The 27153-nt window shown below is 46.8% G+C and overlaps 1 protein-coding gene across 1 annotated transcript in view; it reads left to right on the top strand.

Moving 5' to 3' along the window:
- COMMD1 (copper metabolism domain containing 1) overlaps positions 1–27153 on the top strand; it is a 120503-nt gene that overhangs the window by 39306 nt on the left and 54044 nt on the right. Inside the window, exon 2 of the mRNA XM_083175805.1 lies at positions 6476–6757. Within this exon, the coding sequence (XP_083031931.1) occupies positions 6476–6757 (282 nt within the window). The remainder of the gene's footprint in view (positions 1–6475; positions 6758–27153) is intronic.

Here is a 27153-nt window from a genome sequence, read left to right as displayed (position 1 = left end):
TCTCGCTGCTACTCCTGCTGCCATAGCTCTGGCCGCAAAGGAGGTAACATACAGTGACGTTTCACAAAGCAATTCAACCGCCTTTTGAATAACCTCTAGATTCTTCATGATGTATTGTCTCGAGATCTTCTCCTCTATGTCTGTATGAAGTGTAGTACACCACATCCTCAAAGCCCTTGTGGCTGAAGCCATCGCTACCCCTGATTTCAAAGATACCGCTGTGGAAAGATGCAGCTTCTTCAATGAACCCTCCATTCTCCGATCCATTGGATCCCGGAATGAGGCCCCATCTTCCAATGGTAATGTAGTGCGAGATGTAACCTCTGCCACAGCCGCGTCTATCTTGGGTATCCCACACCATTTAAGAAATTCCTCATCCTTTATAGGATACATCTTATCAACACGGAATAATTTCCCTTGTTTTTTCTCCAAATTTGACCATTCTTTCACAATAGTCTCCTTCATAACACGATGGACCGGGAAGGAACGACCCTTCTTGGATCTGTCCTCAAACAACAAATCTGCCCCTTCTACGGGTGTGACAGTCTCTTTATAATTCATAGATTTATAAATATGCTTCAGCATATATTCCACTGTTTCAAAATTGAACGCTCTTGTATCCTCTTTGATCTCCCCTGGCTCATCCGAGGAATCCTTAAATTCCTCCCCATCATCAGAAGTATTATTCCCTTCATACGCCAATCCAGCCTGGTCTCTTGTTCTCTTAGACCCTTGCTCTAAATACTCCTCTTTGGCCACAAAGGATTTCTTCATCCAGTCCATTAACTTCTCCAGCATTATAGACTGATTATCAGAAGCTTCAGGCTGTGGTTCACAACTGTCACATATAGTTTTGTCAAGTGCAGCATCAATCACTTTATCACAAGCCATGCAGCGTATCTCTGTATGCTTCTTCTTAACAACTTTCTTCCTTGCTTCAGAAGGCACACTATAACAACAGTAAAACCCTATTACTAATCTGAAAATAATACTCTAAAACTCCCTCTCACAAAAACGAATAAGGCTCACCTCACAGGGGCACTGTTTTCTCTACTGGGGGAAGGCAGATCCATTTCACAACACCAATATCTGCAGCAACATAAAAGCCCATAGGTATATACAGATATACTGCGTTTAAAAATGATGATAGCAGAAAGTAACCCAGCGTCCTACCTTACAGCCGTTACACAGAACTCCACTGCTGCTTTGCCTCACAGCAGACACTGACAGGCTCCATCTTTTATTCAAGCAGAGCGCGCTGGGAAGCGTGCAAACGCCGTCTGGCGTACCGGAAGTGCGCAATAGCGCAAAGCATCCTGGAGCCTGTAGTCTCGACGCATACTGCCGAAACCGGAAGTACGCTACAGGAAGATTCTGGCTCCTGTAGTCCAAATCCCGGCGTCCGCGCTGTAGCATCACACGCTGAAGCCAGCGTCCTGTAATCCCTGCTGTTGGAAGCGTGCACACGCTGTTTGGCGCTAGTGTGCTGGTGTCATGAAGGAGAGAGGAGGCTTACCAACTGCTCCCTGCTGTACTCCAGATGGCATGGACAGGAACCCTACAAGGGTCACGCTCCCAAGCTGCAACCACCCTGAGTGACCCCTGTATCTAAAGGTGAGCCCAAAATAAAGTAACCTTCCTGCCCTAACTAACAAGGAGACAGGAAAAAAAGACACCAGAGGAAGGGAGGAGCAGTGGTATATACCCAAGAGGGGAGGAGCCTGGGAAAAAAGGTAACCTGTCTAACTCAAGGAATGGGACGATATCCCAATGTGATGGCTGCCATGGGATCGTAGAAGAAAAATAAATTTTGCATGGCGTTCATATCAGACCATCATTATCTGCCTCTTGTTTAAGGCAACTTGGGGCCTATTCAGACCCGTTCATTCGCGTCTGAGTTCAACCCCTGACTTTAATCCTGACTGCCTTTTAGTACCAAAGCGGCGAGAAATAATTCGATGGTCCGCGACCATCTAATGATTTCTCTCCCCCTTCGGCTGCATTCGAGGGGATGTGTTCTGGTACCGGGCGAGTGTATGCAGCCTAGCGAACCGGCCTGAATCATGGCCATTGTGAGCCATTCAGCAGGACTGTGTTGTACAACAGACACGTCCAGCAAAGCAGCCCTATTCTCATGAACCTCAATGTTTGGCATTTGCATGCAGTGATTTTGGAATGTGCGGCTCTCTGCGGAAGATAAAGCACATTTTATTTTCCAAGAAATATTTATTTAAAAATATCACTTTTTTTTTTTTGGGCACAAATGTTTTTTAAATGTTAAAGTGCTGGACAGATAAATGCCCTTCACACCACCCTGAAACACAAACTGTACTAGAAAATCAAAGGACTTGTTCATCGGGAAACCTTTCGTTTTGTCATTCCTTTCAGTGGGACTGTAATTGAATTTCCTTGATGGAAAATATTTGGCAGACACGGCGAAAATATTTAACTAAAGAAAATCCTGTCCACTTTGGCAAAGAATGGGGTCGGGTTCAGTACATTTCCACTACTGTGCATAACAAAAGATTTCATTCCGAGGTTGTCAGACCAAGATCTAATGGGCGAGCGTCTCTATTCTAACAATCCTTCCAAACAACAAACACATTTTGTGCTAGAACTTCCATCGCTGCTCCCCGCGGTCAGCCGGCATGAAGAGGTGAATTGAGGCTGTAGTGTTCTTGACCTGAAAGCCGCGTGTGGGCCTGCGGAAGGATTGCCATCACTTGACCTTATCGATGCAGCGCAGCAGTCACTGTACAGAAGTTATCATAATAGTTTTATCTACGTGCAAGAAAAATACGTCTCGCCCTCAACTACTTTTCTCTCTACATGTCCAGCCCAGTTTGATCACACACACACACACTCTCATCCATTGTATGGAAAAAAATCAGAGGCACGGGTCTGTGGCACATGCTGGCCCCCAGATTAAGAGGTCCGTGGAATATGACTGCCCCCCCCCCCCCCCCCCCCCCCCCCCCCCCCCGAGGAAGGGCTGGTTTGTTCTATCTATAAAACAAGGTCATACAGTAGATTACATCTATTATGAAATGATCCAGATACAGGTTGAGTATCCCTTTTCCAAAATGCTCAGGACCAGAAGAATTTTGGATAACGGATTATTCCGTATTTTGGAATATTTTTATATTTGAATGAGGTATCTTGCATTGGGTGTGGATTGTTTTATCGACCACACTTAGGTAGACACAGTTGGGTTGACATGCAAATAGGTCGACAGGGGACATGGTCGACAGGGGACATGGTCGACATGGGTTTAGGTCGACATAGTGTTAGGTCATCATGGGACAGGTGGCGAGGTCGACATGGGTTTTTTCGCAGTTTTTTTTTACCCGAATGTCGACAGTCGACATGGACACAGTTAGAAGTCAACTGCAGCCCCTGCCTCGCTGCACTCGGCACACTATTTTAATCTCCCACCACGCCCTAGTGGATGGTAGGGCATGAAATACCGCCTGTCGGCACATGTCGGCTCAAAAAACTGTGAAAAACCCACGTCGACCTGTTGATATGTCGACCTTGTCCCCTGTCGACCTTGTTGCGTGTCGACCCAACAGTGTTGACCTAATGACTGTCAATCTAAGTGTGGTCGATAATACGACGGTATACCCTTGCATTTATGTTGTATAAGCACATCAAACACCTGAAATACCCACACATATATATTATTTGTGCATGAAACAAAGGTTTTAAAACATGACACAAAGTTTGTGTCCTATCTCAGACACTGAATTAACATGCCAAGCCATCATGTCCTTGCACATATTTAGTGCCAGTTACATGTTATTTCCCCACTAGTGCCAGTTACAGATGTACCCATGAGGTTTTTAGTAAAAAAAAGTATATTTTGGAGACTATGGTTTTCAGAATTATTTGGATAACGGATATTTGGATAAGGGATACTCAACATAGATTATAAACTACGGTAATTTATTAAACCCAAAACATTTATTAAATGTACACTTACGTTCTATTAACAAAAACAACCTCTTACATGTGTATACTGTTGTTGGGAATTTTAATCTCGCTTCGCTAAGAAACCGCATTAAAGAGACACATGGACGTCTTTGTTGCTTATTTCTATCTACATTTTGCTATTTATCTTTATCTTAATATTCTATATATTTTCATCCATCTCCCTTAATGATTCATAGGTAAAAAAAAAAAATTTAACGAAGTGCAGATTTACAAACACTTATGGGGCCGGGTGCCGGACGGGGTCCCGACAGGCATTTATCCGACATCGGGATCCCGACTGTCAAAACACCGACAGCCGGGTTCCAGACAGCCGTCGGCTATTTTCCCTCATGGGGGTCCACGACCCCCATAGAGGGAGAATAGAATAGGTGGCTTGTGTAGCGAGCTACCATGCCCGCAGCGGGGTGAGCGCAGCGTGCCTGCAAGGGGCTTTGTTGCGCTAGCCATGCGGTCTGGGTCCGGCCAGTCGGGATCGCGTCGTCGGCCTAATGACTGTCGGGATCCCGACTGTCGGAACCCTGTACCACACCCATGGGGCCTACACATGGGGTGAATAAAGGGCATTTTTCTAAGCGATCTCACTAGATTGCTTAGAAAATGCCACTACATCACTCCGTGTGTAGGGGCAATGGTGATGTGTGACCCCACGTGACGCTATTGCCCAGCAATTAATATCCAGCATGCTGGATAAATCTAGTTAATTGCCGATCAGGGCCAGTGTTCTCGCTGGACAACACTGGCCCTGACCGTTCGCTCTGACACATCGCTGTGTGCTGAGAGATCTTGCTGAGCGTCCAGCACATCTCCCCATGTGTAGGCCCCTTTATTTGCCATTGTCTAGACCAGGCATGTCCAACGTTGGCCCTCCAGATGTTTTGAAACTACACATCCCAGCATGCTTTGCAATAGTTTTAGCATTCTCTAATAGCAACACTGTGGCAAAGCATGCTGGGATGTGTATTTTCAAAACATCTGGAGGGCCAACGTTGGACATGCCTGGTCTAGACTATCATTTGCATAGTTCCTGCATGCAACAATTTTTTTTAAACCAGCAATATAATAAATGTATCCTTTAAATCTCACCAATCCTACATGCAGAACCAAATTCAAAGTGAGCTGGACATACAGTAGAGGCCTCTAGGACAGCCTGCATCTCCTCATCTCCATAGAAAGCATAACTGCAAACATTGGAGCAGACGTGTAAAAGCTTCTATAGACTTGAGACGTTTTCCACAGTAACCAATTATCTTCCAGATAGCGTGCTATAAAATTATGTTTATATATAGGGCAAATGTCTTTGGCCCACAACTTCACTGTTATTAACTCTCGCCATTATCCTAACCTGACCATAACATAAACTCAAAGGGGGCGATTCAGTTGTTTGTTTGTTTTTTGGGGTGGTGATAATTAAAGGGCACCCAACTGAGCAATTTAATTGTTTTTGGTTGCCCATTATTATGCTTGGGACTCCCAAAAAGAACCAAGTTTAAGTGGCAGAACCTGTCTAAAGTACTAGGGTGCTCAAACCACAGACTTTTCGCACCTTTCTCCACCCACCTACAGGGGCTGCGAGCACATGTCGGGGACCACAGTACTCAGGCCTGATCAGAGCAACAATTAAATTGCATCAGGCACCTATTAATTTGCACCACCTAAAAAACAATTGAAATGCCCCAAAATGGAAAACTATACTAATTCCTGTCTTATCTTAAGGTGCCCATACACTAGACTTTATACATGCAATTTGGCCACTTTGTATGCGGTTGTGGCAATCCATTGCATAAAAAGCGTCCACATTGCATGCGTTTGACAGCAGGTCCGATTTTGATGTGCGGTCCCGTGTGCATTGCACCAGAGCTTGCAACTTGTAACAGCTTCAGAAGGTTCCGTGTGGCTCAAGGGGGATCGCGGGGAGTAGTGGCCCTAGTTTATGACCAGCTATACTCTTGCACATTCTATAAATGTAGCTGTCTCTCACACAGACTTCTTGGCGCTTATTCTGGTTCACTCGCAAAGGCAGATTCCTTCTCAAAACCATGTGTATTGCAGGTGGGGCAGATGTAACTTGTGCAGAGAGAATTAGATTTGGGTGAGTTATTTTGTTTCTGTGCAGGGTAAATACTGGCTGCATTATACACTGCAATAAAGAGCTCACTTTGACTTAAAACCCTACCCAAATCTAATTCTCTCTGCACATGTTACATCTGCCCCACCTGCAGTGAACATGGTTTTGTCCATTTGAGAAGGAATTTGCCTTTGTGATTGAACCAGAATAAAGGCCCTTGAATCAAAATATTTGCCGTGTTCTACTACTGTCATACAGTTCAAAGTTAGTTTTTGTTTTGCTTTTTAAATAATAAATTCACAATTTGATATTTTTCTCCGGGTCCTCCACTGTGTTCTCCTCACATGAATAATGCAAACAACCTATCGATATGGCTCTGGACATGTAATGCAGCTTATCTTTGTTTTCTCTTTTCAGTCCATTGCATCTGCAGATATGGATTTAAATCAGATCGATGCCTTTCTGACAGCCCAGACTAAAAAACAAGGAGGAATCACGGCGGAGCAGTCTCTGGTCATTGCAAAATTCTGGAAAAACCACAAGAAGAAAATTCGTGAAAGCGTGATCGGTCACACCAGATGGGAAAATACTCTTAGGAGCCTGAAGTGGAGGATAGACCTAAAATCCCAGTCCAGGCGCACAGATCAAGTAAACAGCTCTGCTGCCATTGTGGAGATGGAGATTGGAACAAATGACAAGGTATTGGACATCTGCACTTATCAGTGTTTTCGCACACAAAACCCATTCGGAAGCAGATGGTGTGAGTCATTAATATGCTGCACATCGTGATGTTTTCATGTCATCTGTTTTCAGACAGATCTCTTACTTACTGAAGGGCACACACACACATACACTAACACACACGCACATGCTGTTGGGTTTTGTGTGCAAGCCATCCTATGAGGTTAATGTTTGCTGGTCCATGCTTTTCTGGCTTTGATAACAATGTTTTATAGACAAAGCAAGTTAGATTTTTTCTTTTCTTAAGCACAAATGTGAATTAAATATTTTTCAGCTTTACCCCGACAATCCAAGGCACTATGTTTAAACGTACAGTCAGTGCAGAGTTGCCCAAACTTTTCCACTGCACTACAGGTTTCAAGGATATCCATGTTTGGCTACAGCATACTTTTCTACACTCCTGCAATGGCTGGGAGGCTCCTGGAAGTCGGTGGCACTCCTGGCCACCGGGAAAAGTGTGCTGGTATCCTGCATCCTACTCGCGCTCTACGCTCACAGATGAAAAGTGATGCAATTTGCATCAAATCTAGTCATTGTAGCCCCCCACATGCTTGACAGTGGCCCTTATTCTGGTTCACTCTCAGAGGCAAACTCCTTCTCAAATGGACAAAACCATGCTGCACTTGGGGGGGCGCAGGTGTAACATGTGCAGAGAGAATTAGATTTGTGTGAGATATATTGTTTCTGTGCAGGGAAAATACTGGCTGCTTTATTTTCACACTGCAATATAGATCTCTCTTTGAAGTAAAACCTCACCCAAATCTAATTCTCTCTGCACAAGTTACATCTGCCCCACCTGCAGTGCACATGGTTTTGTCCCTTTGAGAAGGAATTTGCCTTTGCATGTGGACCAGAATAAGGGCCAGTGTCTGTAATGTGGCCAATGTAAAGGTGGTGACATGATTGCATCTCCGTGTCCCCGGGCTGCCCCTTATTCTGGAAACAAGCCTCCCTGTTGTGCAACTTGGCTGATTTGCAGCCATAAATATGATAGGTATGGAGTACAGGTGACTTAATTAGTGCCTCATTTAATTTTAACCTTCTGGACTCAAACATAAATATTCCTAAAATCTGCACTGTGATGGCCGAGTGTAGGAGAAGGACCTCCCTCTTAAAACAAATATATTCATGATCAGGCTGCCATGATGTGTCAGCACTTCAGTTTGTCCTGATGTATTATTCAGTTCAGTATTATACACACATCATTTCTCCCTCGGCCAGCAGGGGACACTGCAGAGTCATGACGTATGGGATAGAGTTGGTGCTGTGGAGTCGGCACTTTAAGATGCTTTTGAAGTGGCTGGCTCCTCCCCCCTCTATCCCCACCAAGCCCCAGTCTTAGTAAAAGTGCCCGATGGAGTCGGTCACTGCGTGTGAGTCCCCTTAGGGGACTCCATTTTTTTCTTATAATTTTTATTTGAAACTTTTAATTTTTATGAGGACAGGCATCTGCCTGCTACGTGGGACCTGGAGGGGTCCGGTCGACACTGCACGCAGTGTTTCCTCCGGTACCCATGCCACCAGAGCCACCGCTCTGGGGATCCGTAGCGGCTGCACGCAGCTTAGCAGGACGGGTCCAAGGCTTATCCCCCGCACTCCAGGAGCTGCCTACGGGTAAGCGGCGCTGAGCGCCATTCACAAGGGGGCCGGCTGTAGTCAGCGCTCTCCCTGACGATCACAGGGACACTGTGAGTCTAAGGGGTTGAATTTGGGGGCGCCATTATATATATATTGGCAGCCTGTATTGGGAGGGTTGTGGCTCCTCTCTTCCTATCGAAGCACAAGCCTCACCTATCCTTCAACTGTCCTGTATTTGCTTTTTCTGTGTGAGTGTGTGTTACTTGTTATACACTGTTTGTCATGGCTGACAGGACCACTTCTTCTAAAGCAGCCCAAAAGGTTTACACCTGTAAGACTTGTAAAGGTCAATACACGCAGCATGTTAAGGGAGTATCTCTCTGTGAGTCATGCTATGCATCTAAGCAGGGAAACAGTGTAAGCCAGTCACCTCAGGCACCCTTACAGTCCCCAGAGGCTTTGCAGGCTATTCTGGCTAACCTCACAGCAGAGCTAGCAGCATCAAAAAGGGACAGGGAGGTTTTTCAGTCCCAATTGACTCAAATTTCCTCCACAGTGGATTCCCTGCAGCAGTCGGTGACTGCATCAGGACAGGGGAAAAGGAAGGCTACTTCAGTGGTTTTTGTCACAGATGATGATAACCAACCAGACCCTGACTATATAGACGATCCTTGCCAGTATCTACCTACTGATGATATAGATGATCAAGATGTTCAGGGCATTGAGGGTCTCATAAGAGAGATCAGATCTACTCTTAATATTGCGGACTCACCGATACCGCCTCAGGTATCTATTTTTGGCAGGGTTCAGAAACAGCCAATAACCTTTCCAGACTCTGAGGAATTAGATAACCCCTTAGTAAAAGTCTGGAAGACACCTGATAAGAAGTTTCAGATGTCAAAAAGATTTCATTCCTTATACCCATTTTCGGCTGAGTCGAGAGCTAAATGGGAGACTCCCCCCACTCCAGACGCCTCTTTGTCACGTTTATCAAAGAAAACCACCCTCCCCATTCCGGGAGCAGTATCGCTTAAAGAAGCACCAGACAAGCGTCTTGATAGTGCTCTCAAAAATATTTACACTACCGCAGGTGTTATATTACGTCCAGCTCTCGCCTCCTCATGGGTAGCCAGAGCAATGGAGACATGGGCCGCTGATTTAATTAGGGGCCTGGAACAGGATACCCCCAAGGAGGAATTGCTATCCTTGGCAGAATGTATCAGGGATGCTTCTACCTATGTTGGCGAAGCAGCCTCTGATGTTTCCACTTTAGCAGCAAAAGTGTCAGCGTCTGCCGTCTTGGCTAGACGCACTGTATGGCTACGTTCTTGGCAGGCCGAACCGGAAATTAAAAAAGCGGTGGAAGCCCTCCCCTTCGCAGGAGAGATGCTTTTCGGACCTGAATTGGACAAGCTCATTTCCCAGGCCACCGGGGGGAAGTCGACCTTTTTGCCCTCTTCAGCTCCTGCACCTAAGAGGCAATTTGTAAGTCCTTCCTTTCGGTCCTTTCGGGGTAATGCTGGCTTCAGGGGGAGAGCCAGAGGTGGTTTCTCTTCCTTCAGAGGCCGCCGAGGCAGAGGGGCCAGAGCCCCCCAGACCACTGCAAATCTCTCTCTCAATACAAAGACCTCAGATAAGCCAGTGGCATGACGGCCTACCGGCTCACTTGGGGGATCCCAAGGTGGGCGCCAGATTGTTACTGTTCGCGGAGGAATGGAGGTCTCATTGCACCGACGCATGGGTTCTTCAGATTATCTCTCAGGGGTACAAACTGGAATTTGCCACACAACCTCCAAACAGATTCTTCCCAATAGGCCTACCTCCATTGGTAGACGCACGTTTGAGCCTAGTTGGGGCCATACAAACCCTGCTCGAGGCGGGAGTAGTTATCCCGGTGCCTGCTCATCAGCAGCGCACGGGATACTACTCAAGCATTTTCGTGGTCCCAAAACCAGACGGATCTGTCCGACCCATTTTAAATCTGAAACCCCTGAACGAATTTGTTATTTACCACAAATTCAAAATGGAATCGATTCGGTCAGTTATTGCATCCCTGGAGAAGGGAGAATTTCTCCTTTCTCTAGATATAAAGGATGCTTACCTACACGTCCCAATCTGGGAACCTCATCAGCGATTCTTGAGATTCGCTCTACAGGATCGCCATTTCCAGTTCCGAGGACTACCCTTCGGACTTTCTTCCGCTCCTCGGGTTTTTACAAAAATAATGGCATGTATGACCAAGGCTCTTCGTCTACAGGGGATAACTATTATCCCCTACTTAGACGACCTCCTCCTCAAAGCTCCAACTCGGGAAAAGCTGATAGCAGATGCCATGGCAACTTGCAAGTTTTTAGTGAAAAATGGGTGGGTTGTGAACTTCAGAAAATCACAACTCAACCCATCACAACGCCTACAATTTCTGGGCCTCATATTGGACACAGTAGAGGAAAGGATCTTTCTTCCACCAGACAAGATCATAGCCCTACAAGCAAAGGTCAGACAGGTACTTCATCAGAAAAGACTCTCAGCACATCTGTGCACTCAACTCTTGGGCTTAATGGTAGCTGCGTTCGAGGCGGTCCCCTACGGTCGCTTCCATTCTCGAACTTTCCAAGAGAATCTACTATCACAATGGTCGGGCTCACACCTTCAAATTCACAAGCGCATCATCTTGTTTCAGAAGGCCCGCTCTTCCCTGCTTTGGTGGCTTCACACCCCAAACCTGCTTCAAGGACGCAGCTTCAGCCCTTGCACATGGACAGTAGTCACAACAGACGCCAGTCTCAAGGGCTGGGGAGCAGTCGCCCTAGGCCACAGATTCCAAGGACGCTGGTCCCTGCAGGAGGCAAAGCTTCCAATCAACATCTTAGAACTACGAGCAATCAGACTAACTCTACTACAGGCTCACAGTCTGCTTCAGGGTCTACAGATCAGGATACAATCAGACAACGTGACCGCAGTCGCATATATAAACCGACAAGGGGGCACCAGGAGCAGGGCAGCCATGCGAGAGGTTCGTCCAATATTAGAATGGGCAGAAGCCCACTCCAGGGCCTTCTCAGCAATCTTTATTCCGGGAGTAGAGAATTGGCAGGCAGACTATCTAAGCCGCCAGACGTTCCTCCCAGGGGAATGGTCCCTTCACCCGGAGGTCTTCCATCAACTGACGCTTCGATGGGGGACCCCCGACATAGACCTGATGGCCTCCAGATTGAATCATCAGGTCCCTCTCTACTGTGCCAGGTCCCTGGATCCAGGAGCGGTGGCAGTCGATGCCTTATCAATACCATGGCACTACCAACTGGTATACATTTTTCCACCTTTCCCGTTACTTCCAAGAGTGCTGAAGAAGCTGAAAAGGGAATCAACAACAGCCATCTTAATTGCCCCGAACTGGCCGAGGAGGGCATGGTTCTCGGACCTAAGACTAATGTCAATAGACAACCTGTGGCCCCTACCTCAAAGAGAAGACTTACTTCTACAAGGACCGTTCACCTTCCAAAACTTACGGCTTCTGCATTTAACGGCATGGTTGTTGAGGCCGAATTGCTGAAACGCAGAGGTATCCCATCCAGGGTTATTCCAACAATGCTCCATGCTAGGAAGAGTGTGACTTCGGCACATTACCACAGGATTTGGAAGTCATATATTTCCTGGTGCGAAAAGCTTGGCTATCCTAAGGCGGTGTTTAGCCTTTCCAGGTTACTAGAATTTCTCCAGGAAGGACTGGACAAGGGTCTTCGTTTAGCCTCCCTGAAGGTGCAACTAGCGGCGCTATCTGTTTTCTTTCACCGCAGGGTAGCGGTCATTCCAGAGATACAAACGTTCTTAAAGGGGGTGTTGAGGCTTCAACCTCCCTTCAGATCACCCACTGAGCCCTGGGACTTATCAGTGGTTTTGCGATACTTGCAATCAGACCTTTTTGAACCGTTAGACTCGGTACACATAAAATATGTTACATGGAAAACCGTTATGCTAGTTGCATTAGCCTCAGCGCGTCGTGTTTCGGAGCTAGGGGCCCTATCATGTCGGGCTCCTTTCCTACAATTCTTTACTGACAGGGCAGAATTAAGGACTAATAGTTCTTTTCTCCCTAAGGTGGTTTCTTCTTTTCACCTTAACCAACCGATTATCATTCCAGCTTTCACTGAAGACTCTGCTTCCCTAGATGCTGTAAGGGCATTGCGAATATACTTAGAGAAAACGTCAGAATTACGGAAGACTGATAGTCTTTTTATTCTCTATTGTCATGAACGCAGGGGATGGCCTGCGTCCAAAAGAACTTTGGCTCGTTGGATGTGCATCACCATTAAAGAAGCCTACAGACATGCAGACAGGAATGTCCCTTCAACAATTAAGGCTCATTCAACAAGATCTGTTAGCACATCGTGGGCCCTGGCAAGAGGGGTTTCCCTCTCTCAGGTGTGCAGAGCTGCAACTTGGGCAAGTGCAAACACCTTTGCCCGGTTCTACAAATTTGACACCTTTGCCAAGGCTGAAACATCCTTTGGCAGGGCTGTCCTGGGGGAATCTCAGCGCTCTCCCACCCGGGAGTAGTGCTTTGGTATTCTTCCCATACGTCATGACTCTGCAGTGTCCCCTGCTGGCCGAGGGAGAAATAAGGAATTTGGTACTCACCGATAATTCCCTTTCTCCAAGGCAGCAGGGGACACTGCACGCCCTCCCAGCGCTGTGTTCTAACCAGGTTATATAGGTTCTACATGTTCCTACAGGTTGGTCCTCCCTCAGGGGGACTCAGTTAATATGTTTATATCATTCATGTTGTTATTATGTTGGATGATTCTGTTATCTATACCTCTCTTACTAACTCAGATCGTTCATCTGATTAAATATTACATGTTGTATGTTGTATATCCTCCTCCTTCTAGTTCTTCTTCACTTGTTTCTCTTCCTCTCTCGGTCACAGTTTTACTAAGACTGGGGCTTGGTGGGGATAGAGGGGGGAGGAGCCAGCCACTTCAAAAGCATCTTAAAGTGCCGACTCCACAGCACCAACTCTATCCCATACGTCATGACTCTGCAGTGTCCCCTGCTGCCTTGGAGAAAGGGAATTATCGGTGAGTACCAAATTCCTTATTTTTAAGTTGTGTTTTTTTTTGTAGTGGTAGCCTGATTTTGGGAAGTTCCACAGTGTTCTTTGCTTATAGTAACCAGAACATGGACTAATCTTTGTAGGGCTGGTTGGTTTAGTTTTTTACTAATCCCATGCCCTGGAACCCACATGAACTCTTTCTAGACATCCAGGAGCCATTGGAGAGTGTAACATTAAAGATATATATATATAAAAAAAAAAACACTTTATATTGATCTAATACAGTATATAGTACAGTACTCAAGAGTTTGTTCTGTACTCTACATCCAGAACCTGCACTGGGGGACATGTGTTCCTCCATTGGTATACAGGTATCAGTAGGGATACTGATACTTTCAGGCCTGGCCGTCCGCCATGTGTTCCTCCTTTGGTATACAGGTATCAGTAGGGATACTGATACTTTCAGGCCTGGCCGTCCGCCATGTGTTCCTCCTTTTGTTGTTTTTCTGTTTGCTTTTTTGTTTTTTGTCGCCATGCACCCCTATGTAAACTGATATGGTCTATTACTATCAACACAGAAAAAAATGCAGGTAGCAGCACCCCGCACCAACATTGGCACCCTAAGCGGATTATTTACTAATATGGGAGTTCTGTTGCTAACAGGATGTTGCTATAAGCAACCAATACAATTCTATTATCTTCTAGTAGGTGCTAAATAAATAAGAATTAGATTCTGATTGGTTTCTGCTAGGAATGAAATCTAACTGGGGAAACTGGGACAATGAAGGTAATATCCCCACAGGGCTGATGGCTGGAGATGGTGCATTCCATTGCTGGTAGTTCTTTTGTTTACTATTTTGCAAGCTTAATCAACCTACATCGTTACACCAGTCCATGGTACTGTGGTTACCCAGGTGCAGGGTGCTGATCAGTGAGGAGGGCAGTATTACATTATGAAGGACAACATTTTACTACTGTAGCTATAAATCATGTCTACAATGTTGCCCTTCACATTGTAAGCTTGCCTTCCTCACTGATCAGCACCCTACACCTAGGCTGAACACTGCTGTGTGCTTTGTGTGCTTTCATTTGTGTGACCCAACTACAGTATAAATGGCCTTCTCCAGCGTAGTAGAGTTTAGCTTGGTTGCTTTGGAGAACAAGCCCTTTGATGCCTGGTCTGACGTTTCCCAGTGCAGGGTCCATGTTGTTCCCTTGAGTGCATCATCTAGCTCAGTACAGGCTGTGCAGGATCCCGACCCGGCTGATGGAACAAAGTGTCACAGGTGACCGATACTATTGCTCCAATGTGACACCTATATAATGGATTGTGTGCTGCAATAGCTGCCCTCATTGTGGCTGTGATTAGTTGTTTGTGGTACGTGTGTATATATCCGCACACTCAGCCCATTGACTTTGCACTGTGCGGCAAACAGATAATAATAAAAATGCATCACTGATAACATGAATGTCGTTCGGAGATACGGCTGTCAGCTACCCAGCCCACAATATATATGCCGAGCTAGAAAGCTGCTAATAAGATATCAGCCCGAGCTGCTGCAGAAGGTGATTTGGATTTGCAGTAGTAAGACTATATAAATATTAGCTTGGTGGGTGACCTATATTATTTGAGGATGGAAATCTCCATGGAGACGTATAAATTGTGTTGGTTCCCTTTAAGTGTCCCGCACGTGACTGGTCGATGCTGTCAAACTGTATTTATATGACTTAACCAAATATATGTCCTCTTACAGTGGCTTTGTTGTGCCTGATTTACAAGCTGTTAGTTTAATGCTCTGCAATAGCCCACTGTGAACAGTAATGACTTTCTGGCTGCTTTGGTTACACTGAAAGCAATTTGTGACATGGCTATTATGAATAGAGGATTGTTTGGGAATATCAACGGATCCAGTGTCCAAGGACAGTGCTCTGCCTTTATGAACCTATTCCTGCATGATGTTCTGAATGCCATGTTAACCTAGAGGCTTAAGTGGCATCACTGTGTCAGCATGGGAATTATGGGCTGATTCAGTAAGGATTGCGTATAATTGGCTGTTTGCAGCAGCTGAGCATATGCGATCCTTAGCAATGCAAATGTAGGAGGAGGGGCATACCGCCCCCCTGCCTGCATACCGCCTCCTGCCTGCATACTGCCCCCCCCCTGCATACCGCCGCCCCCCCCCCCCCCCCCCTGCCTGCACACTGCCCCCTCCCCCCACCTGCAAACTACGCTCTGCCTGCAACTGCGATTGAATAAATACATTCTGATGTTGCTCTGTCACTGCAGTCCGAGTAAGTCTATCCTTACTAGGCATGCCTGTCACAGGGTGACTTGCAAGGCCAAGGAAACTGCCCCCAACTTAATTTATCGTCTGTAACCTTCTGTGACACTCCTACTGTTGTTACCAGACAGGGGTATATTAACTAAAGCTTCCTAAAAATTAAAAGAGGTGGGGATGCCCATAGGAATCAGATTATGTCCATCAATTCTCTATTGCATCCTAGAAAATGATAGACAGATCTGTTGCTATGGGCAACATCACCTATTTTATTTTTAGAAGCTTTAGTGGCCCCAGAGGCAGGAGAGTGAGCTCTGTCACTACCGTCTGTGTGTAACAGCCATATTGGGGTGGCCAATCTCGGGCCTTTTTTTTTTTTCAATCCCGGGATTTCGGATTGGCCTCCTTATGCGGCACCACGCTGGGAAGTGCTCAGTAGTGGGTGAGCAGAGAGGGCAGGCTGGGTGGACGCGGCTGGGAGAGTGCGGACGGATGCATGGGTGGGGGGGCCAACAGAGAGCGAGCGCCTGGGGACCGGCAGAGACAGTGTAGAGGGTGAAATGGCGCTGAATTCCCTGCTGACAGCAGCTGACACGCGTGTGAGGAGTGGGCTGGGTTTGACTCCCCTCCCCCCCCCCCCCCCCCCTTGGCAAACCCAGCCCTCTTGCTTGTATGAAATTATGGGGTTATTCTAGTTCACTCTTTCTGACAAAATCCTTCTTAGATGGACAAAACCATGTGCACTGCAGGTGGGGCAGATGTAACATGTGCAGATAGAATTAGATTTGGGTGTAGCTCTACTTCAAAGTCAGAGCCAAATTGCAGTGTAAAAATAAAGCAGCCAGTATTTTCCCTGCACAGAAATAAAATAACTCACCCAAATCTAATTCTCTCTGCACATTTTACATCTGCCCCCTGCAGTGCGCATGGTTTTGTCCATCTAAGAAGAATTTTGACAGAAAGAATGAACTAGAATAACCCCCTATAAGAGAAGATACCAGGGAAGACCATTTTAGTGGCCATCTTTATTTCAGCTCCTCAGGGGTGTGTTTATGTTGCTCTCTCCAGTGCGTCACCCTATTGGACCAGCTTCTTTCCTAGGCTTGTAAATTATTAGTCACTAGTGGTGGGGACTAATTCAGCTGTAGGTTTAGCCTGCTATTGTGTGCTGCAAGAATAATATAGGGTACTTGTTTCCTAGCACGGCGCCCACTAAGCAAATAGCTTAGATAACTATTCTGCGATGTTCATATTAAGTGCACAGGAGTGCTTATATAATGAAATATTGCATAGGATCGCATGGCACCAAATGGGATGCGATGTTTCATTGTGTAAGCACCCATGTCATGTGATGTGATGGGTGCTTACTATGCAATTGCGTCACCCCCAGTATCCACGCCACCCCAAAGCATGGCGAGCGGCGGCGGAACGCGTCCTCCGACCTTTTCATACCCCCACTATCCACGTTGGGGTGGAGTTGATTTTATATAGTTGGTGAGCTCGAAGCATGGCGAGCGCACGCGGAATACATGTAAAGTATTGCGCGTCCCCTTGCAGGGCTCGCCACGCTTCGGGCTCGGTGGCTCGCTGCGCTCGCCACTCTAAATAAAATCAACTCCAGGCCGACGTGGATAGTGGGGGTATGAAAAAGTCGGAGGACGCGTTCCGCCGGCCCTTGCGGGGCTCGCCACGCTTCGGGGTGGTGTGGATAGTGGGGATGTTTTACAAACACATTCACACCAGCCCTATCATACATCTGAGACAGTAAAGACGGCATGTGTTAACTAAGAACTGTAACTTTTACTGAAATATATGAAAATATGGAAAATCGCATGTCATGCAAAAAGCGCATGCGATGCGATTTCACTACGTTAGCGCACGTAGAAAATCTGGGCGCCATGCTAGGAAACAAGTACCTAATATAGTAATGTCTCATTTGGTATTTTGTAGTGCTAAAATACGACATTAAATGTGCTGCCGGTATAAAATAAAGATGATAAAAAGCATAAATTATTATTATTATCGTTTTATTTATATGGTGCCACAAGGGTTCCGCAGCACCGGACAATACATAGATGAGCAAAGAACAATACAAGAAAGATTGTAATTTACAGTACAAATGCAAATTAGGACAAGTACATGGTAAATAAAAAAGACCGTTGCAACAGTGGACACTGATGCAGTTATAACCCTGGCAGAGATGTGATGCTAGTTTGAAACTGAGCTGTCCCAAGATTATATAGCATAAATGTGCTGCTTGTCGCTAGGCCACAACCCATTTAAAATTGGGCGTGGCCTTGGAACTAGGCCACACCCTTTTAGTACAAACAGCAAATAGGGAAGGTGTATACTCGGGGACATTTTATGTTAATGGTGGGAATAGGAGTGTCTCACTAAGGAACAATGAGGTACCCAAAATTGGTATTTAAACACAATGTTTAAGTATATATGCCTACACAGCTTTGGTTTACAGTTATACCGTAATATCCACTACCAGCCACTACTTACTGTATGTCTCCTTGCAGCGTATTGCACAGAACGTTCGACAAATAAGAGGTTAGCAACTTTGTGGTTGGGCTCAATCCTGCATCATGTCTGTACATCGTATAAGTTTAGTAATGCAGTTATTTTACTACTGCCACCTTCTGTCAGTTTTAGCTTTTGTGCATCAACAATAAAGTTTTTTTATTTTTGAGTGACAGAAACACAAAGCTACAGAAAAAAAAACAACAAAGCATAGCACTGGTAATGACAATGATAAATTCGATTTGATTGGTTGGAATGAAACACGTTCTAATTTATTCATGCATTTATTCATATATACATACACATATATGGGACACATAGAGGATACTGATGGAGTGTCTGGGGTATTGCTCAGTCCTCACATTCAAAAGTTTGTAAGGGGCCCCTACAATTTATATCCACTTTAAATGATATACGTCACCGCTTTATCTTTGATCCGGACTAAGTTGGAACTTGCTGTAGGAAGAATCTTTATGCTCAGATTGAGCAGGCAGTGGCCTCACAGTAGTGTCGAGATGCAGGGTCAGCGAAGTGTAGACTGTAGCGCACAGTGGTGTTCAAATCGTAAGCAAGGGTAGATGGGGGAGTCCTTCAATGAGTGATGTAAGTATCGGCTGAGCTGGTTAGAGTATAGGGTTGTAATCGACCTGAAATGTCCCATTGTGTCTGCTGACGCGTTTCGTTGTTCAAAGACCACTTTCTCAAAGGTATGGTTCTGTGAAGCATCTCTTTGAATTAGGTTTCCCAGGATAGCTATTTTGGAGTTTTCTTTATGCAATTTCTGCAGTCATTTTTAAAACTATGTATAAAAATATAAAAATAATAAAGCAGCTTATATTGATAGAATGATAGTTTCTGTTCAAATCCCATGCTAGAATGCAATTTATCAAGTGCCCGTGGAACAATGGCTGGGGAAAACGCTCATCACAGGCTGTGAAAATAAATATAATGTAGGCTGCAGAATTAATATCTGCTCAACAGGAAATTGTTACCGTGTTCTGTCTTCCTGTGCTCAATGCAAGGAAATCATCCACGCCTATCACATTGAAAGTGTTTTGTGTCATTTACTACATGATGTTATGAATCAGGAACAGGCCTGATGAGTCTTCCAATGAGTTGTCTGCTGAAAAAACGAAAGTGCAAAGGTGTAGCCAGGTGCTTCCTGCTAGTAAGTAGGAACATACTTGTGGGCACTTGCAAGGGGTTCAGTAGGATTTCCCGACATTCAAAATACCAACAAGCATTGGCTGTCAGTCAAAATACAGACATGTTCAAAATGCCGACATTTGATTATGCAGACATAGTCAAAATACACACGTTTAAAAGTCGACCTAAATCGACAAGGACAACGGTGCCTCTTTGCGCTCCACATGCTATTATTCTTTGTAGCAAGCTCCCACTTTCCAGGACTCTCCCAGCATATCCGAACTGAACACCTACTGCTCGAGCAACCTCAGCCACTTCGGGTATTCATCACCGGTATCATTATTCCAACACCGCAAGACAAGACTAGAGAGGACTTTATATTTCTGGATCTACTGGGTGACTGCTTTAGATACCTTCCTCCAGCAGCTTACTCCATCTGCCTTCTTCACTAGAGAGGACACATTGCATCGATTAAACGCAGCTGCAGGCCTTCTCCTCCAGCGATGATACCTTGTGGTAAAGTGCGTATGAACTTAACTCCAAATACGTGCCCCATTGCTGAAAGCCCCAATAATCCTGAAAGTGTCATTTTAAACTCATTCTTAAGGTGCATACACACGGATAGATTTGGCAAAAGATCTGGGTGTTCCCGACCGATTGAAACGCACAATCGATGAAATTGTTCCGTGTGTATGAACGATAACGTTGCCGATGCATGTACCCATAGGTCTTTGGTAGAGGTCTATGGTCTTTCCTGTATGCAGAAAGATCATAGACCAATATTTAGCGATGTGCACCAATCATTTCATGTGTATGCCCGATGAACAATTTGGTAAAGCTGATTGACTGCCTCCCACTCGCCTCCACCATCGTTAAAGATCGATCGTTCGTGTGCAAGTGCTTGTACAGTCGTTCACTATTTGACAGCAAATCGTTTTGTCCAGGAGTTCTGAGGAATCGTTAACGAGAGTGGATATTTGGCTAAATCTTTCCGTGTGTATGAACCTTTATTCGCTTCCATTTAATTGTGTGCTTGTGTGTGTTATTTCTTATGCTAGTGAAGTATGGTCTTATAACATTCACTTGATCTTCTCATTATCATTAAGCGCTGCTACAGTTTTCTTTTGCTTACTGTTGTGAGGGCTGATTACCCTCTCGTTTCTAGCAGCTGCTTCTTTCTTGATTATCAGCTCTTATCAAAGCACCTGAGTCCCACTTTGCTGGGTGTGTATTCCTTATTCATCTCGCCTATCCACACCGATCAAGAATTCAACCTAAGACCTTAGTGCCGTAAGGCAGAAAGCTAACCTTTACTCCACCGCATGAATTTGCAGTGTCATTATGCAGTATGTAATGTTCACAGCTATGCGTTAAATTTAAACCAGGTTGGGTACAATGGGGCAGATGTATTAAGCCTGGAGAAGAGATAAACTGGAGGTAAAGTAAAAGGAGATAAAGCACCAGCCAATCAATTCCCAACCTTCAGTTTCAAACACAGTTCATTGGCTAGTTTTTTATCTCTTTTCACTTTACCTCCAGTTTATCTCTTCTCCAGGCTTAATACATCTGCCCCATTATCCCTATAGCTGTGATCCCAACAGCATACTAACGGAGGGATCCTGGTGGTTAGAATCCCAGCGGATCTCAGTAAGTATTTTTACCCTAATACACACCTCCTGTTGCCTAACCTTCCCCATCCCAAGCCTAGCCTTAACCTTTCCCATCCGCAGCCTTGCCCTAACCTTCCCCATCCGCAGCCTAGCCCTCCCCAGCCTAGCCCTAACCTTCCCCATCCGCAGCCTAGCCCTAACCTTCCCCATCCGCAGCCTAGCCCTCCCCAGCCTAGCCCTAACCTTCCCCATCCGCAGCCTAGCCCTAACCTTCCCCATCCGCAGCCTAGCCCTAACCTTCCCCATCCGCAGCCTTGCCCTAACCTTCCCCATCCGCAGCCTTGCCCTAACCTTCCCCATCCGCAGCCTTGCCCTAACCTTCCCCATCCGCAGCCTTGCCCTAACCTTCCCCATCCGCAGCCTAGCCCTAACCTTCCCCATCCGCTGCCTTGCCCTAACCTTCCCCATCTGCAGCCTTGCCCTAACCTTCCCCATCCGCAGCCTTGCCCTAACCTTCCCCATCCGCAGCCTAGCCCTAACCTTCCCCATCCGCAGCCTAGCCCTAACCCTCCCCATCCCCAGCCTAGCCCTCCCCATCCGCAGCCTAGCCCTCCCCATCCGCAGCCTAGCCCTCCCCATCCCCAGCCTAGCCCTAACCCTCCCCATCCCCAGCCTAGCCCTAACCTTCCCCATCCGCAGCCTAGCCCTCCCCAGCCTAGCCCTAACCTTCCCCATCCGCAGCCTAGCCCTAACCTTCCCCATCCGCAGCCTTGCCCTAACCTTCCCCATCCGCAGCCTAGCCCTAACCTTCCCCATCCGCAGCCTAGCCCTAACCTTCCCCATCCGCAGCCTAGCCCTAACCCTCCCCATCCCTAGCCTAGCCCTGACCTTTCCCACCCGCAGCCTAGCCCTGACCTTTCCCACCCGCAGCCTAGCCCTGACCCTCCCCATCCCCAGCCCCAGCCTAGCCCTAACCTTTCCCACCCGCAGCCTAGCCCTGACCCTCCCCATCCCCAGCCTAGCCCTAACCTTCCCCATCCCCAGCCTAGCCCTAACCTTCCCCATCCGCAGCCTAGCCCTCCCCATCCGCAGCCTAGCCCTCCCCATCCGCAGCCTAGCCCTCCCCATCCGCAGCCTAACCTTCCCCATCCGCAGCCTAGCCCTAACCTTCCCCATCCGCAGCCTTGCCCTAACCTTCCCCATCCGCAGCCTTGCCCTAACCTTCCCCATCCGCAGCCTAGCCCTTTCCTTCCCCACCCGCAGCCTAGCCCTGACCTTTCCCACCCGCAGCCTAGCCCTGACCTTTCCCACCCGCAGCCTAGCCCTGACCTTTCCCACCCGCAGCCTAGCCCTGACCCTCCCCATCCGCAGCCTAGCCCTGACCCTCCCCATCCGCAGCTAGCCCTGACCCTCCCCATCCGCAGCCTAGCCCTGACCCTCCCCAACCGCAGCCTAGCCCTGACCCTCCCCATCCCCAGCCTAACCCAAAACTCCACCTCCACCCTGCAGCCCAACCCTAACCCTTCCACTGAGCTTACTCCCAAGGCCAGTACTTACCTGTGAGATTTCACTGTTGAGATCAGACTGTTGGACCACATTCCATGCAATCCGTTATCTCCCTGTTTATCATTCATTAACAAGTTCTTCCTTTTTGTTATGCAAATATTCCTGCAAACACAGCAATCTCCCCTTAAGGCCAGCTTTCATCTATCCATCATAAACCGGAGCAACAGAATATTTCTTGTTTTCCCCAATGGAATGAAGTTTCTAGGTCTGTTCCGCTTTTGCCTTAAGAAATAGTCATTTGATGACCGTAAATCTCATGCCAGCAGACTAAAATGTAAATTGCTTTGACAAACACAAAGGAAAATAACAAGGAAAATATAAATCACAACTTGCATCATTAAGGTTCTATTGCAAACAATGGAAAACACAGGAAATTAAGTTTAAGGTTGTACGCAGAGCTTAATTGCCATTACCCTGAGGATTTTCTGAGGGCCTCATTCATAAAATCACATGGCAAAGGATGTGGCGGTGACAGTGATGTAATATTCCACATATTATTTGTTTTTCTAAAACCAAAACATCCCGAAACACATTGTTACAGCTCCAGCAAATAGCACTACTGTTCATATGCCAATATATAATCCGATCTATTAGATATTGTGGTGCACAGAATTACAATGGGATACGGACACTAGGTCGACACCACTAGGTCGATATGCATGAAGGTCAACATGGGTTAGTTGGACAGGGTCATTAGGTCGACAGTCAAAAGGTCGACATGGGATTTTTAACTCTCTTTTGGCCCGAATGTCAACATGGACACTGAAACGTAGCAATGCGTCCCCCCGCATGGCTTTGTGTGCTTGCCATGCTTTGGGCACGGAGCCTCGCTATGCTCGGCACACTAGCATGGCAAGCACAGAAAGCCATGCGAGGGGACGCACTGCTATGTTTCAGTGTCCAGGTCGACTGTGTTGACTTTCCTGCCAAAAAAAGTGAAAAACCCCATGTCCATCCGCAGCCTTGCCCTAACCTTCCCCATCCGCAGCCTAGCCCTAACCTTCCCCATCCGCAGCCTAGCCCTAACCCTCCCCATCCGCAGCCTAGCCCTCCCCATCCGCAGCCTAGCCCTCCCCATCCGCAGCCTAGCCCTCCCCATCCCCAGCCTAGCCCTAACCCTCCCCATCCCCAGCCTAGCCCTAACCTTCCCCATCCGCAGCCTAGCCCTCCCCAGCCTAGCCCTAACCTTCCCCATCCGCAGCCTAGCCCTAACCTTCCCCATCCGCAGCCTTGCCCTAACCTTCCCCATCCGCAGCCTAGCCCTAACCTTCCCCATCCGCAGCCTAGCCCTAACCTTCCCCATCCGCAGCCTAGCCCTAACCCTCCCCATCCCTAGCCTAGCCCTGACCTTTCCCACCCGCAGCCTAGCCCTGACCTTTCCCACCCGCAGCCTAGCCCTGACCCTCCCCATCCCCAGCCCCAGCCTAGCCCTAACCTTTCCCACCCGCAGCCTAGCCCTGACCCTCCCCATCCCCAGCCTAGCCCTAACCTTCCCCATCCCCAGCCTAGCCCTAACCTTCCCCATCCGCAGCCTAGCCCTCCCCATCCGCAGCCTAGCCCTCCCCATCCGCAGCCTAGCCCTCCCCATCCGCTGCCTAACCTTCCCCATCCGCAGCCTTGCCCTAACCTTCCCCATCCGCAGCCTTGCCCTAACCTTCCCCATCCGCAGCCTTGCCCTTTCCTTCCCCACCCGCAGCCTAGCCCTGACCTTTCCCACCCGCAGCCTAGCCCTGACCTTTCCCACCCGCAGCTTAGCCCTGACCTTTCCCACCCGCAGCCTAGCCCTGACCCTCCCCATCCGCAGCCTAGCCCTGACCCTCCCCATCCGCAGCTAGCCCTGACCCTCCCCATCCGCAGCCTAGCCCTGACCCTCCCCAACCGCAGCCTAGCCCTGACCCTCCCCATCCCCAGCCTAACCCAAAACTCCACCTCCACCCTGCAGCCCAACCCTAACCCTTCCACTGAGCTTACTCCCAAGGCCAGTACTTACCTGTGAGATTTCACTGTTGAGATCAGACTGTTGGACCACATTCCATGCAATCCGTTATCTCCCTGTTTATCATTCATTAACAAGTTCTTCCTTTTTGTTATGCAAATATTCCTGCAAACACGGCAATCTCCCCTTAAGGCCAGCTTTCATCTATCCATCATAAACCGGAGCAACAGAATATTTCTTGTTTTCCCCAATGGAATGAAGTTTCTAGGTCTGTTCCGCTTTTGCCTTAAGAAATAGTCATTTGATGACCGTAAATCTCATGCCAGCAGACTAAAATGTAAATTGCTTTGACAAAAACAAAGGAAAATAACAAGGAAAATATAAATCACAACTTGCATCATTAAGGTTCTATTGCAAACAATGGAAAACACAGGAAATTAAGTTTAAGGTTGTACGCAGAGCTTAATTGCCATTACCCTGAGGATTTTCTGAGGGCCTCATTCATAAAATCACATGGCAAAGGATGTGGCGGTGACAGTGATGTAATATTCCACATATTATTTGTTTTTCTAAAACCAAAACATCCCGAAACACATTGTTACAGCTCCAGCAATAGCACTACTGTTCATATGCCAATCTGTAATCCGATCTATTAGATATTGTGGTGCACAGAATTACAATGGGATACGGACACTAGGTCGACACCACTAGGTCGATATGCATGAAGGTCAACATGGGTTAGTTGGACAGGGTCATTAGGTCGACAGTCAAAAGGTCGACATGGGATTTTTCACTCTCTTTTGGCCCGAATGTCAACATGGACACTGAAACGTAGCAATGCGTCCCCCCGCATGGCTTTGTGTGCTTGCCATGCTTTAGGCACGGAGCCTCGCTATGCTCGGCACACTAGCAGGGCAAGCACAGAAAGCCATGCGAGGGGACGCACTGCTATGTTTCAGTGTCCAGGTCGACTGTGTTGACTTTCCTGCCCAAAAAAGTGAAAAACCCCATGTCCTTTTGACTGTCGACCTAATGACCCAGTCGACCTAAGACATGTTGACCTTCCTGCTTGTCGACCTAGTTCATGTCTATCTAATGATCTGTACCCATTACAATAAAGGCATATTTATTCAGAGTTGTCTGCTATATCCACAGATATATCAGCGCATCTGGCTCTGAGTACGGGCAGTCTACTTCCCGCCAGTGCGTTTGGTGTAGTAAATGACATCTCAACTGGTTGGGGACATTTAAATGTCCGCCCAGTTGTCACATCGGGAGGATGATTGGAAAGTATACCCAGCATCAGTTGGAGCAAAGAAACGGCAAATAACATTGCACCTTTGTGAACCCATGCTGCACTGCAGGTGGGCCAGGTGAGAGAGGCGTGTCCACACTCAAACCTTAATTAAAATTTAGAAATAAAGATGTCCAGTGTTTCTGGGCTACATGCAAGAGCAGCCAGTATTTATCCAGCATGCAAAAATAAAAGTGAATTGCTTTTTTAGTGTTCTCCCAACTTGGAATTGTCTCCCGAATTTCTATGCTTTCAATTCTGAATTGACGTGGATGCACGGAGGTGCGTATGGTCTGTCTACTGTCGCACAGTGCAATACAGGGAGTGCATACATAACTGACTTGCTTGTAGCTCTATATCGGCATTTTAATGATCTGACACAGCAAAAATCCTTATGTTGGGCATATAATTCAGAGTTCCTAGACCGATATTAAGCAAATAATTTGCATTTGAATAAGCAAGTGCAAGGGGCTGAGAATTGAATACACCTTCTTAATTACACTAATAAGTCACCCTGCCTTATGAGGCCTACTACCCGGAGCGATTTCAGCCCATATTCTGAGTGATCTGACTAGATCGCTTAGAAAATGACCCTCATTGCTCCGTGTGTAGGGGCCATAGCGATGGCTATCGCCCGGCGATTAATATCCTGCATGCAGGATAAATCTAGTAATGCCGCCGGTCAGTGCCATTGTTCTATCCAGAGAACATTGGCCCTGACAGATCGCTCAGAACACAGCACTGACACATCGCTGTGCAGCGCTGTGTGTGAGCAATCTACATTGCTCAGATCGATCAGCACAGTGGCCTGTATGTAGGCCCCATTAGTTCTTAACCCCTTCCTGACACAGCATGTTTTTGCCTTCCTGACAGAGCCCTTTTTTTCAAATCTGACATGTATCACTTAAGTGGGGATAACTTTTTTTTGCTTTTACTTATCCCAGTGATTTTGAGATTGTTTTCTCGTGACACATTGTACTTCAAATTAGTGGTAAATTTGGGTCGATACAGTCTGTGTTTTTTTGTGAAAAATACCAAAATGTCGTAAAAAAATGGAAAATTTAGCAATTTGCAAAATGTTAAATTTTCTGCTTGTGAGACAAATAATCATACCACTCAAAATAGTTAATAACTAACATAGACCATATGTCTACTTTATGTTTCCATCATTATTTCAACTTCCTTTTAATTTTTTTGGACACTAGGAGGCTTACAATATGAATAGCAAATTTTCAAATTTTCAAGAAAATTTCAAACACTGATTTTTTTAGGGACCAGTTCAGTTCTGATGTGACTTTGAGGGACTTGTATGTGTGAGACCCCCATAAATGATGCCATTTCAAAAACTGCACCCCTCACAGTATTC

This window comes from Crinia signifera, chromosome 3 (assembly GCF_055691185.1).
Source record: "Crinia signifera chromosome 3, ASM5569118v1, whole genome shotgun sequence".
NCBI lineage: Eukaryota > Metazoa > Chordata > Amphibia > Anura > Myobatrachidae > Crinia > Crinia signifera.
This window is presented reverse-complemented; position numbering and strand designations above follow the sequence as displayed.